General features: G+C 36.7%; 1 protein-coding gene across 5 annotated transcripts in view; it reads right to left on the bottom strand.

Moving 5' to 3' along the window:
* Positions 1-3,481: 3,481 nt before the first annotated feature.
* LOC123553899 (uncharacterized) overlaps positions 3,482-15,480 on the bottom strand; it is a 57,772-nt gene continuing 45,773 nt past the window's right edge. For all 5 annotated transcript variants that reach the window (XM_045343635.2, XM_045343631.2, XM_045343633.2 and 2 more), the window contains exon 5: positions 3,482-8,599. In XM_045343635.2, the coding sequence (XP_045199570.2) occupies positions 7,812-8,599 (788 nt within the window). In that variant the 3' untranslated portion in view covers positions 3,482-7,811. The remainder of the gene's footprint in view (positions 8,600-15,480) is intronic.

The raw sequence follows: 15,480 nt of genomic DNA on the forward strand, positions 1-15,480 counted from the left end.
AATGATACAATTTTCCATTATCATAAAATTTTACAAATGATGTTTCCTGTCAGTAGACATAATTCCAAATCCTCAAAATATGGTATCAAGAAATTATAATTTCCCCCCTAAAATACTAAAAATTTCTCTTCTTTATCATCAACATGCAAACGTTTCACATGTACACGAAAAAAAATCCTAATCCTTTCATACTATTTTCTGTCTGGCCAATCTTTCTGAAATATACATACCAGTATATTTCAAAACTTGTCAGAAGTATCATGTGAACAAGGGAGCCATGATGGCCCTAGATCGCTGTCCTGAGTTTTACAGCTTAAACAGGGGAAAGAATGTGCAACTTTGGAAAGGCTCCATAATATGCTCTAGGAGTTAAACGTTCCCGAGGCAGTAAAAGTTTATTACAAAAATCAGTGTGACAGAAGATTTATAACAATTCAAACATTATATGCTTCTTTGGTCTTTAAAATTGGGTGGAAGTAAAGCTCAGATAATTGGAGCAGGCTGCGGGTGTTTTGGAAGGTCTCTTTAAAATGGTTATCCAGCAGTTCAAAAGAGAAGTTTAGCCACATTTCTATATTTAGTTCTAGTGGCCCCTCAAATGGACTAGGTGCCCCCCCCACCCCACCCCCATCTAAACCAAATTTTGAGAGGACCTTCTAATGATGCTACAGACCAAGTCTGATGAAGATCCATCTAGGGTTCATGAGAAAAAGCTGCTTAAGGTATTTCTATTTTTAGCTCTAGTGGTCTCTAATGGTAGCCAAGCTACTTCATTTTAATATACTCAGAAGAGGACCTTACAATAATGCTACAGATCAAGTCTGATGAACATTCATTGAGCATTTCATTTTTCGCTCTAGAGGCCCCTACAAAGGGCGAAGCTCCCCCATTTAAACAAGAGCCATGTTAGACATGGCTAATCCCCCCGCCGGGCATATTATAATTGAAGGCTAAAGCTCCTGGCAAGTTAGTGTCTGAAAGTATTAATTTTGGGGAAAGTTTTGAAGGACCGTTTAGCTGTGGTCCACATCAGGGGTTTTAAAGAGTGGAAGACAGAATAAGTCAGTGGTGAGGTGGTTTACTGCTAAATTTTATTAATTTTCATGAACAGTATAGCTATGATGTTTTTCTATATGGCTACTGTAAAAAGAAGGAATGGAAAGCTAACAGGGAACAAGAGTGCCAGAATGTCACAATATATGCCCGTCACAGCAAATTTCTTTACTCTAGCAGCTGTATTTGCAAATGGAATTTTAATTTTGTGGTTGTTTAGTAACCATTGTAAGTCTTTTGTTTTTCTAAGTCCACAAAAAAAACTCCTTACCAGGTAGAGATACCTTAAAATACACCTAAAATTGGAAAGTAACGTCTATGTTGTACCACAGAAAAGTGGTCTTGTTTTTTCCCTACGGTCAATTATAAAAATGTTACAATATAAGTTATTTATAGTAACAACTAAGGGAAGTTAATCTTAAAAAAAAACAAAAAAAAAACAAGAGCTGTCTCCATAGGATGACATATGCCCCCGATGGCACTTTGAATGAGTAGTTATGGCCGATGTTAGAGTTTAGGACCTTTGACCTACGAAGCTGGGTCTTGCGCGCGACACGTCGTCTTACTGTGCCACACATTCATGCGTAGTTATTTTAAAATCCATGCATGAATGACAAAGATATGGACCGGACACGCCCATCAATGCACTATCATGAAAAATGACCTTTAACGTCTAAGTGTGACCTTGACCTTTGAGCTACGGACCTGGGTCTTGCGCGCGACACGTCGTCTTACTGTGGTACACATTCATGCCAAGTTATTTGAAAATCCATCCATGGTTGACAAAGATATGGATCGGACACGCCCATCAATGCACTATCCTTTAATGTCTAAGTGTGACCTTGACCTTTGAGCTACGGACCTGGGTCTTGCGCGCGACACGTCGTCTTACTGTGGTACACATTCATGCCAAGTTATTTGAAAATCCATCCATCGATGACAAAGATATGGACCGGACACCCATCAATGCACTATCCTTTAATGTCTAAGTGTGACCTTGACCTTTGAGCTACGGACCTGGGTCTTGTGCGCGACACGTCGTCTTACTGTGGTACACATTCATGCCAAGTTATTTGAAAATCCATCCATCGATGACAAAGATATGGACCGGACACGCCCATCAATGCACTCTCCTTTAATGTCTTAGTGTGACCTTGACCTTTGAGCTACGGACCTGGGTCTTGCGCGCGACACGTCGTCTTACTGTGGTACACATTCATGCCAAGTTATTTGAAAATCCATCCATCGATGACAAAGATATGGACCGGACACGAAAATTGCGGACAGACTGACAGACCGACAGACGGTTCAAAAACTATATGCCTCCCTTCGGGGGCATAAAAAAATTGTAAGTCCACACAAAAATCTTTACCAGGTAGAGATTGGTCAAAGTACACCTCAAAACTGGATGCAGCATGCATGTTGTACTACAGAAAAGTGGTCTCGATTTTTCCCTAGGACTAGTGATGAAAAAGTTACAATAAAAGCTATTTAAAGTACCAACAAAGGGAAGTAATTCTAAAGAAGGGAACTGCGCATGACACTTCATCTCATGATGGTGTATAATTGTGCCAAGTTACATCAAAATCCCTCCATGCATGAAGAAAAAATGCTTCGGACAAAGTCATTCTTGTATCTGACCTTTGGCCTCTAAGTGTGACCTTGACCTTAGACCTAGGGATCTGGATCTTGCGCATGACACTCCGTCTTGTGGTGGTGAACATTTGTGCCAAGTTATATCAAAATCCCTCCATGCATGAAGAAAATATGCTCCGGACAAAATATTTTAAGAAAATAAGATAAAGGGGAATAACTCAAAAAATAGGCAAGGTAGAGTTATTGTTCTTGCACATTGCACTTTCTCCCAATGTGTTCTATCAGTGTATGAAGTTTGAAGAAAATCCCTCCAGTACTTTTGGAGTTATGTTCCGGACAACATTTTTTAAGAAAATAAGATAAAGGGGAATAACTCAAAAAAATAGGCAAGGTAGAGTTATTGTTCTTGCACACTGCACTTCCTCCAAATGTGTTCTATCAGTGTATAAAGTTTGAAGAAAATGCCTCCAGTACTTTTGGAGTTATGCTCCGGACAAATTTTTTTTAAGAAAATAAGATAAAGGGGAATAACTCAAAAAATAGGCAAGGTAGAGTTATTGTTCTTGCTCACTGCACTTCCTCCCAATGTGTTCTATTAGTGTATGAAGTTTGAAGAAAATCCCTCCAGTACTTTTGGAGTTATGCTCCGGACAAAGATCATTGCGGACGGACGCACGCACGCACGGACGGAGAGCATTTCTAATATCCCCTTCGCCTTTGGCGGGGGGAAAAATAAATTTGTTAGAGGACTTAATAATGACGCTACAGGCCATTTTTTCTATTTTTAGCTCTAGCAGCCATTAAAAGGGACCACGTGCCCAAATTAATGAAATTTAGCAGAATACCATATAATGATGCAACAGACCAGGTCTAAGCAGTTCATGAGAAGAAGTCATTTACAGGTTTTTCTATTTTAGCTCTGGTGGCCCCTAAAAGAGGCCAAGCTAACACCATGCCAAGATGCTACTTACCTAATTTTATGGAACATCACAACTGTCTTTTATGTCAAGACATTTCATGTTATCATGTCAGAGTGTGATGTTAACTTGAAAAAAAATCTTATTATGTTAAAAAGCTATGTTATGTCTGAGAAGCAATGTTATCATGCCAAAGTGTGATCTTGTCTGCAGCTAAAAGCTGTGTTTTATTGTATCGTGTGATCTTGACAACAGAACTTGTTATTATGTTAAAAATCTATGTTTTCTTGTTAAGATACCGTTTGATTTTATCTACCGAGCATGCTATTATGTTTAAACTATAATTTATGTTATCTTGTTTAAGTGTCATGTCATCTTATCTACTTACAACTCTATTATGTTAAAAGGCTCCATTCTTATTATGTGAAAATGCTATGTTATAATGTTAAAGCTTGTCCAACTTAGTGTTCTATTATGCTAACTATATTGTTTGTTTGTTTATCTGTGTGTGTGTGCCTTTTGTACGTGTGTGTCTGCACTGCTGTGGTTTAGGATGTATGGGACTGCGTTTAAGGAATGTGGCTTTCCCCGTTGAATATTCATCCTTGCTCCACTTCCCCCCAACACCCGACCGTTTTATCTACCCCTTACCCCTACCCCTTTTTTTCTGCATTTCGCATATAATTAAAATGTATTTGATGTTGGATTTTTGAAGCAACCCGTCTAAAATATTTTTCCGTTACAGCTTCTTCTTACTGTTGGGCTACTTTGCGATGCATGGCTCTATGGCTGTGTTTGGGGTGCTCTGTACTTCCGGGAAATCTACCCTTACCTTTTATCTTTTAATTTGTTTTTTTCTTTTTCTCAAAAGATCTTGTGATCTCGTCTACCAAGCATGTTTTTTATGTTAAAAAGCTATGTTATCATGTCAAAGTGTGATGTAAACTTGTCCAAATAGTATCTTATTATGATAACTAGGCATGTTATCATGTCAAAGAGTGGTGTTAACTTGTCACAACAGTGTCTTCTTTTGTTAAAAGGCTATGTTATCTTGTTAAAGCATCCTTTGATCTTTTCTGGCATTTTAAGATAGTAACACGCTCTGTAGACAAGATCACACTGTTTTTACAAGTTAACACCACACTTTGACATGACAATAATGAAATGTCCTGACGTAAGACACGTGCGGCATTCCATAAAGTTTGGGGCAATTCTGACCAGTAGTTTCAGAGATGTCATCTGAAGACATGTTTGGACAGTTTATTTACAGTGAAACACCGCTCGCTCGAGCATCGATGACTCGAGCACCCGGGCTCGCTCGAGCAATTCATGTGGTCCCGGCCAATTTCCTTCTATTTTCTATGTGATATTACCATGGCTGGGTCGAGCATCGATAACTCGATCGCTCGAGCATGACACCTGGTCCCTGTGTATTAATTTACTCTTTGTTGCTTCTGGCTAACTCAAGCAGAGGTGTCAAAATGTTTCACACCTTCGGTGGTCAGATTGTATCGGTTAATTAAACATTTTCACACACCGTGAGAATTGCGTAGTCTATTCCCAGACTATCTTAAATGTTTGTTTGTCGGTGTATTGGATCTTATGATGAGATTAATTATTAATAAAAGCTTAAAGAAAAGTTTTATTGATTAAATATCGAACAATTACTGATTACTAACGCATCTTTTCTGCGGGATCGAGAAGATAGTTATGAGATCTTAGTATTTTAATCAGCAGTTGTTTGCTTGCAAATGAAGGAAATAATATAGCCTTTTCATAAAATTGAGACGATAATTATGATATGCACTTGTTGATGAATAAAAAAGTCTTAGTTGTTTCTTCACATGTATCATTTACAAATTACATATTGAGACATCTATCAATAGATAACGTTTGTATTAATACGTTTGTTTTTGCAAATGTCACAAGTTTGTTATTATTAAGCATCACCGTTTACTCTGCAAACGGTCCCGATGACACTTTAGTTTTCTTTGTATGATGGTCAATGTTTTGGTCGCTCGAAACCATGGATAACTCGAGCATTTTGCTCATCCCCTTGCGACCGCGAGCGAGCGGTGTTTTACTGTATTTATTTGGGTTTTACGGCGAACCAACACAGTACAGGTTATACTGCGCCTAACAGCACTACAAATTTTGGCTCCACATCTCATTTACATCGAAATAAAAACATGAGGTATGGAATCAAAATTTGCATATCTGCTGGAATCACAGAGTTACTGCAAAACCAAGTGTTAAGACCCTATTAGTCGCCTCTTATGATCATATGATCAACAGACAGACATTGAGTGATCAAAACAGCTCAACCTGAGCACCTCCTGCTCAGGTGAGCTAAACATTTATAGAAATTAACTTACTTTCCAAAACCTTCAGCCAATAAATGAGCTGTGACAATGATAAGCCTGACACTACAAACAAAAGCAGTTATTAATGACAATCACAAATACTAACAAACTCATTAACAGAAGCCAATAATGTGCTTTTGAAGCACCTAAAACATGTAACAAGACATAATATATATATATATATGCACAATGTTCCTACATATGGTATTTTTGTTCTTACAGATGACATATTTGTTCTTTTGGAGGACAAATGTGTTCATCTAATCTGAATGCATACATAAGGAACGATATAATCACCAAACTTTGTTCTGTGTACATAATATAAAAAACAATAAAAAGTTCATTAGAAAATTAAATTCATCAAGTAGCTGGTATGTTATTAATTTGATTAACATTCATTACAGCAAAACAAACTGTTAACAATACACATCATATTTTTCTGTTTCAGTGCAATACAAAAATATTTCTCACTGAATGAACATCATTGAAATAGTTTTGTGAATGTTAGTACTGCCAGTGAGAATATAAAATCTAGACGCTAGTTTCAGTTTACCATAACAAACAAATTATCTATTTATTTCATGTCTTTCAATAATTTTAAATAAATTTAAGATATAGTCACAGCTTAATACTTTTCACATGTATGATGGTAAAGCAAAATAATCATACAATTCATAGATTTTTTTTACATTTTAATATGGAGAGAATATTTCCTTTCCAGGTAAAATACCTATGGGCCTACTCCATTCACTGTGCAGACCAGAATGCTAATGGATGCTCCAATATGTTCTACCTCTGCCCTTCAAACAGTTGGTGCAAATGAAACAGATGACATAATAAGCACTGCATACAAAAGTTCATATATTTTATTTGCAAAAATTGCTCTGTTTTGCCTCATTCCAGAAAGGAATTAATCACCTACTGTTTGAATGGCTTGATTTGACTTTACCAGAATATTTTTCCTTAATTTCTCCTCAATATAAGGTAATTGTGTGTCCAGGCATAGCGTCTTTTTCAACAATTTTTCAGTCTAAAGAAATCCAATGTAGTAGGAACACTTTAAAGTTTTAAAATATCTTGGTTAGCTTTGTCTTCATTGTCACAAAATGATTTTGATATGGTACTTTCCATTGTGAAATGTCAGGCGTTTTGGACATCAAAAAGGTTTAGAAATTTCAGTTGTGTCTGTATTTGTTGATGGGCTACTGTTTATCTGTTAGGATATCTTAGTTAGCATAAATGAAAATTTCCCTGCCAAATCTTGAGGAAAAATGCTGTAACAGATAGTATTGAGTTTATAATCATTTTCAATTATTATGTTCTTTATTGTTTAATATACTATATGCTAGTAAACATTCTTGAATCTCCTAGGTTCATGTTCTACAACATTCTATTCAAATAAGCCCAGACAATTAATCTTACTTTAGTTCAACAACATTGTGCCTACTTGGAAATGCTTTCCATAAATTCTGGAAGGTTTGGCAATGACTCCTGAAACTGTTCAGTTGATGCAGATTCATGTTTAGTGTAGGGATGGTATCTTTGACCACAAGTAGCCCCACCATTTACCTGGTTATTTGGCCCTGTTTGGCCATAATGTTTAAATGGCAGAAATTTCATCTGAAGTGCATGTTTAAGCTCTGTGCTGCATGTATAATGTGTTAGATCTGGTGGCTCAGATTGGGCTGGTATGTCCAGGCTTGACTGGGTACAAATATTTTGGATAGCCCCAGGCAAATCCTTTCCACTGATAGGCATTGACCAATCTGCCAGCTCTGAAACAGAACCTCCAGAATAGGACTGGGAAGCTCCATCTTGGCTGAGCATAATAGGGGACTGACTTAATGCTTTCTCTAATGGAAGTGTACGAGGCATTTTGACATTAGACAGGTTTTGGATATCTGATGGTAATTTTTGCGGTGGATAAGTAGGTAGGCCTATGGCCTTGTTTAGCAAGGTTGCCTAGTCCATCAGGTTCAGCTAGTTTCCATTGTTCAAAAGTCTCACCTATTCCTGATGAGTTTGATTGTGTATGGGGCCCATTAGTATTGGGAGGGTCATGGTTAGAGAAAAACAATATATCATTAGTACAGCCATGATACTGTGCTGCTTGTCTTAACTCAGAAACTGATATTGTATTTGTGATACCAGTATAACCACTGGTCCCCTGAAGATCTAAAGGGCAAAGAATTTTCCCTTTCGATGCAAAATGTTTTTCTAATATTTTATTAACTGCACGCTTAGCAGGACTTTGTAACTCTCCTATACTGACTTTACCTGGGGAAGCACTGCCTTCAGGAAAAGAAGCACTGCCTTCAGGGAAGGAAGCATTTCCTTTATCATTGAAAGCACACCCTTTAGCAATAGAAGATTTCCTTGACAATTCAAGAACTGAGACATCATTACTGCCTTCTTCCAAAGGGATTTTATCTGATCCTTGACAACTCTTCTCTTTCCTTACACTGAAATCCTTACTGTTATCATCATGGAATACCACTCCTTCAAAAACATTGTCAACAGCAGACTCAAAAGTTTTAAATTTTGCAATATCTTCAGAAAATGTTTTTTGGTGTGTTTCAGACTGATGGCTGCCTTTGTTCTGTTTTCTCTGTCCGTGTATTAGATCTGCTTTTCTGCCAAGGTTGACAATACAACCTTCCTCTGGATAATCTACAAAAGGTATTTTCTCATTATCATACTATGAATTTCACATCAACATAACTTAGGTCACATAGGAACTGTCCTGTTAAGGGAGAAAGACAAAAGTGTTCATTTTAAGGTAGTTCTGCATGTTTGATAAACCAGAAGTGATGGTGTAACGTCATTTTTCCTGAAAATGTAGAATAAAGACTGGATTCGGCAGGGCTCACGCTGTCAGTCGCCATAATCGCCATTTGCGATTATTTTATTTAAATGGCAAATATTTTTTCATTTTGGCGGCAGGAACTGGCGATTATTTTATTTAATAGCTACATAAATAATTATGCCAAGTGAGACAGTAACCCGCGGTCTGCTAGTGTAGAAAATCGATAGAGCGGACAGTTTATTACCTGGTGTATTCAAACATGTGTCAACTATGCCGATAACATTGCCTAAGGCGGTAGGATGCAGACGATAATTAAATCGATTATACCGGAAGTTAATCTTACTTATCTAGCTATCAATCAGACTGAACTGGCAGGCTACTTTTTTGGAACATTTTAAAATGCCAATTTTCTTCAACTCTATATTCAGCAGACGACAATTAAACCAATTTGTACGGGCAGTTTCCTGATGAAAAATTAAATTGCCATCAATAGTTACCGCTAATTAAATTATCTTTAAAAACATATTATGAACTGACCTTACTGTCGATGATTTCAAAATATCTTTAATCAGGATCTAGGTTAGATCTTAAACGTGTTTTTAATCTGAAATGAAATATTGTCTGAAGCGGAAAAAAATCTTCTTTTTTTTCGAATTTTCAGAATTTGTAAAGAACACGAATTTGTTGAAATATTACAGATATTTTAATAGTCTATTTTTGTATCAAGACAATTCTGGCATAATAAATGTTTGTTTTGCACATTAATAAAAACAAGAGCTGTCTCCATAGGATGACACATGCCCCCGATGGCACTTTAAATGAATAGTTATGGCCGATGTTCGAGTTTAGGACCTTTGACCTACGGAGCTGGGTCTTGCGCGCAACACGTCGTCTTACTGTGTCACACATTCATGCGTAGTTATTTTAAAATCCATGCATGAATGACAAAGATATGGACCGGAGACGCCCATCAATGCACTATCATGAAAAAAGACCTTTAACATCTAAGTGTGACCTTGACCTTTGAGCTACGGACCTGGGTCTTGCGCATGACACGTCGTCTTACTGTGGTACACATTCATGCCAAGTTATTTGAAAATCCATCCATCGATGACAAAGATATGGACCGGACACGCCCATCAATGCACTATCCCTTAATGTCTAAGTGTGACCTTGACCTTTGAGATACGGACCTGGGTCTTGCGCGCGACACATCGTCTTACTGTGGTACACATTCATGCCAAGTTATTTGAAAATCCATCCATTGATGACAAAGATATGGACCGGACACGCCCATCAATGCACTATCCTTTAATGTCTAAGTGTGACCTTGACCTTTGAGCTACGGACCTGGGTCTTGCGCGCGACACGTCGTCTTACTGTGGTACACATTCATGCCAAGTTATTTGAAAATCCATCCATCGATGACAAAGATATGGACCGGACACGAAAAATGCGGACAGACCAACAGACCGACAGACTGACAGACCGACAGACAGACGGTTCAAAAACTATATGCCTCCCTTCGGGGGCATAAAAATCATCGGGAAACCCAGTCCTGTTTCTATTTTCAGAAACATGGCCGATACGGGCAGACTAAAAAAGTCAACAAATAAATTTGCTTGCATACTGTAATTAGCGTAAGTAAATACATTCTAAAACACTTGAAAAATTAGTACATTTATTGAATAAAGAATCAAAAACTTGTTGACCAAAAGCTGTAATCCAATAGTATGCATAGATGCCAAATATCACGTATTTTCACGACCTGATTGTTTTGTACTTTTCGAGCAATTTAAGTGCAGTTATGGTCAAAAGAATCATGAAAACACTTTTGATATGTATAAAGAAAAAGTATAAACATGAATGATACTCAAAGACTTGGTAAACTTTCCATTGTGTGCAACTGTATCCATACTGTGTGTGCATGAATGGGGCAAATTGCGCCATTGCCCAGTCCATAATGTCAGTCAGTATCAACCATTTCAGCTGCCTTACACAAACTAAATATGTGTCTTGTAAATGCCATCAATATTAAGAGTTAATTTCCCAGAATCCCCACTTCCCACACCCTGCTGTTGGGGCCTACTACTTTATAAAGCAATTAAGAAAATATTTGTGTTAAAATTTATCATTTTTAGGCTGGCGATATTCGCCAGACTATTATAACCATATCGAGTTTCTGTAAAGTTCAACAGGTGCTGAGACTGACAACACAAAACATAATTTCATGCGCAATTCAAATAGTCCACCACGTTAATCAGTTTCGCCATAGAGTTGTATAAAGATTGTTAAACTTACCTGTTTCAATAGATCTACTTGTGCAAACATGTTATAATAATGTTTTATTTTTCTAACGGTAAATACTTGAAAGATAACATTAGAAAATATTACATAATGATGGTAAATTAATTCGCCTCCACGAATGAAATGTCCGTATGAATGGAACTAACTCAACGGTGACCGCTTCGTTATAGATTATGACCTCGGTCTATAAGGAGCTAAGTAAACAAACGCTGGTTCCGAGAAACAATCATCGATATGAATTATACTGCACATTATCCGACAACCTGACATAACGTGGATAATAAGAAATATGAAATATCAATTAAAATGAACTTATAGTGATATGAGTTATGTCAGGTCTTATATTTAGGGCTTAAGTTTTAAGAATCTATTCTTTCAGATCATTTGTCATAGGTACTAAGGGACGTAATCGCTGCGTGATTGCCACAGTAACGTGATAAGAAACAAATGACCACATTATACCTGTTTTTAGGTTATTTTTATACTAAATTCGTTTTAAACATTCTGACGAATACTGAAAGATATAATGTAAAAAGCGCTTTGTCACCAATTTGCTTTAAGGGTGGGGGTGTAGATGTAGCGAGTTTTGTTTAAACACACGTTTTCAACTTTTTTTCAGGTTATATTAAGATAGTGGACCCGTATTGGTAATGTGTAACAATTGCACTAACTTGATACAGTCCTGAAGTTAACATATTTCGCACTGTGATTCATCTTTAAATGACTTTTACCGTGTTGTTGTTTGTTTGTTTGTTCTTTATTTGTAAATTTTGTTTAAGTTATGTCTTTTTTTCCTCCAGCTGAAACAGAGACAAATTTCAAAGTGATAGCCGTTGTGCAAAACGATCACAGAGAATTCATTTTACCAAATATTTTTCTAAATGAAACCTCAAAATATAGCGTAACAATAAAAAAACACAAAATAAAATTGGCGATAACAATTTTTCTGGGGAGCCTCGAGTAAAAGGATTTAATCGGAAAAAAATTAAGCTCCAACTTTAGAAAATTATGGCCTTGCTCTATGCATTCATAAAGAACCATAGGGCAGAAGTAGAACCAACCTACCTACATTTATTCCAAACTTTGTAAAAATAAATGCAAAATCAAGAACTTTTACAAATGTAATTAAGTATTTTTCAAAGATGTCTAAACATTCACCCTTCAGGTCAAATTCATTTGAAACAGCAAGAAATGACTAATCAAATAAAACATTTCCGCTTTTGTACGAGAGATCAATGATAATATGTCTTAAAAAACAACAGTTTATCTTACTCGAAAAAAGAAAAATAATGAACTAAGTTTGGTCCTAGTAGGGGTTGAACCTACGCTCTCCTGAAAAATTAGTTAAAGTAATCTCATAGTAGGAATTGAATACTCTTCAAAAAATACATTATTACGGGTACGTCAATTTTCCTAACCACCATATTAAGGAAGCAACATGACTAGACAATGATCATTAACAGTCAGGTTTATAGCGGGGTTCGAGCCCAAAATTTCCCTCATACCGACAAGAAAATCGCCCCATTTGATCAATGTTCACACATTCACACATAATGTGTGTGTTGGGTGGGGGGATTGCATATCGAAATATAGATGTTGTGTTTGTTACCTTTATATTTTATCTGATATTATGTCCCTCAATGTTTATTATCGCTTCGTAAGAAACATATATAAACGGTTATGGCACGCCAGTTGTCCAATAATAGCGTTAACCTAGGTTTAAGGTAAAAAAAGTAGAATTAACAATTACAGATAAACAAGGGTTTTCGAACGTAAAACCAGGTTTTTCTAATACTTACCCATATTTTCGGGCGAAAACACGCCCGTGAACCCAGGTTTCAACTAGGTTTTTCAATTGAACTTTGAATTTCGGCCGTTATTTTAAGTTCACGAGCGTGAACCTACGTTTACGGGAGTATACCAGGATTCTCGGGTGTAAACCATAGCTTACGAACGTGAACATATGTTAACGATCGAGAACTTAGGTTTATGACCGTGAACATGGGTTTACAACCGTAAACATAGGTTAACGCTGGTGAACATAGGATAATGACCAAAAACCATAATCTTGTTCGAGAAACCACGTTTTTCGAACTTAAGGTGGGTCGATACCTTAATCATCAAATATGGCATTCCCTCCGATTTTGATGAAACTTTGTCCAACTGTAGCACTATGGTTCTTAACTATTTTTCCGTCGTCTTGGCAACAATGCGTTATCAGTGATGACGTCATGGACGTCACAACTAAGGGCGCCAAAATGTCGAAATACTGCCATTTTGAGTCCTCTAAAATGCCTAATTATGATTTAAAATCAGTGAAACTGTAAATTTTAACACTTTATTTAATTTATATTAGGACTAGCTTGTGTGGAAGTGATATCGCACCATATTACAACGAACATTTATCATTTGATAAAGCAAACCATGTTCCTTCTTATATAAAATTTTGACAAAAAATCGTCAAATATACGCGAAAATTACATCCTTAAAAATCTACAGGCCCATTAAAAGTCTGAATTTCGGCAAAAGTGAAATATCAAATAAAAAAGGGAACTTTACGTTTTCAGTTTTTCGCAATACTTTGTTGAAGACAAACTGTCCTTCTGATTTTTGGATGTACAACTCAACGTTTTGACGTTAGATGCCTTGTACGTAAAGCGCGCCATAGCAATTTGATATCTATACATGTGTTTGTTCTTCGTTCTACGAGGAGATCACATAATAAGCAAATATAACAAAGGGTAAATTAATTGTAAACTTTGATATCATATCGTGCGTAGTTGATAAAAGTAAGTGAATGTTATAAGAACAGTTCCAGAATTAATTGTATGGGTGGGTCGGAAGGCACTTTTTGATAAAAAAAAAATAAAGAAAAAAAAAAACACCACTCATACTTTTTTATTATCCTCCAACCCCACTTCCCATGATTTTTGATTTTCCTTCACCTCCACTACCTATAATTATGAATTTTCTACTAAGTCCCACCACCTACAATAACTAAATGTACAAAAATCGAAACATGGAAAGAGTCTGTGGAATTTACCGTTTCCCCTTTCTACATCTCAAAAGCATCTCAGAGTCACCAAACTGCTTCATTCCGCTTTGAAAATTTGCAGTTAGAATGGAAAAATGTCTAAACCCCACCCATCTGATTTATTATAAGCTCACCCGTAAAACATGTTCGTTTACAGCTTCCAACCCAGCACTTCAAGAAGTGAGTCACCAGAACAAGTGAAACAATTGCCATTACATATCTGTTAGTGTTTAAACGTTAACATCCTTTCTTATTTTTGAAACCACGAATATAATATTAAATACTCAAATAAAAAAATCATAAGCGCCTGTGACGGACGAACAGACACGATATAAATTCAAGCTCTTAAGCATGCATTCTTATTTGGTTGTAGAGCATTTTATTAACAATAACATAAAAGCTTCAACACAATGTTGACGCAGAAATATAACACCAAAACGTAATTTTCCATAAGCATTCAGTCATTACCGAAGGAATATCCTGGAAGGCACATGCTGTTTTCCCGCCAAAATACAAATAACGTCTGCTTCCCTATCTGTCAAGAAGACCCGATATTTACGCATATTCAAGCCGAATTTCAGTTACGTTTCCAGCTTGACGTTTACATCTTTTGAACAGTGTACGAAAATGTATATAGTGATCTAGCACAGTTTCTACTGAAATATGGTACATGTATCGGAAGAATCATGTTGTGTCATTAAACCATACATGTACCATGTCTTCATGCCCTGACGCCGACAAGACTTGTGATTTATTTTAACAGTCATGATTTATGGAAATTCAGTCATCCGTTCATCAAATAAGTGGCGCAGTGGTTAGCAGGTTGGACTACAACGCCAGCGGTCCGGGTTCGATTCCCGGTCGCGGCTGATATCCCGACTAGTGTTCAGTGCTGGTTGATATGCTTAAATTGGTACTGTTTCCAGCAGTATCGGCCTAGACTGGATGCTGGGGAGGTAAATATGACACCTGCCGTGGGCTCGGCTGGAAATAAGTTGTTCCATCCATCCCAGGTGGGGACCTTCGTCGACTACCCACGTTAAATAAGAAACTTTAACTTTTTTAATGATTTCACGCAGTATATGTTTTAGTAAACTTCTTTAAAGGGCATTGACCTCTAGATCTTACGACAACAAAAAAGAAAAGAAAAAGCATATATATATAAAATTATTGCTATGTTTCTTAAGGTTTTAAAACTACTCTCTTGATTTGGTAGTTTAAGACAGATCAGAAACAAAAAATCGTGTTCTAATGGTCAAATCATGACTGAACTTCAAGCGAAAATCTGGAGGCCAGTGCCTTTAAATGGCTAAACGTGAAAGTATCTTTTTTGTCTACATACTGTTTAACCTATAATGGAAATAATGTAAAACTGGTTATATTTAGGAAAAGATGTGAAATATT

Source organism: Mercenaria mercenaria, chromosome 7, assembly GCF_021730395.1.
Source record: "Mercenaria mercenaria strain notata chromosome 7, MADL_Memer_1, whole genome shotgun sequence".
Taxonomy (NCBI): Eukaryota; Metazoa; Mollusca; class Bivalvia; order Venerida; family Veneridae; genus Mercenaria; species Mercenaria mercenaria.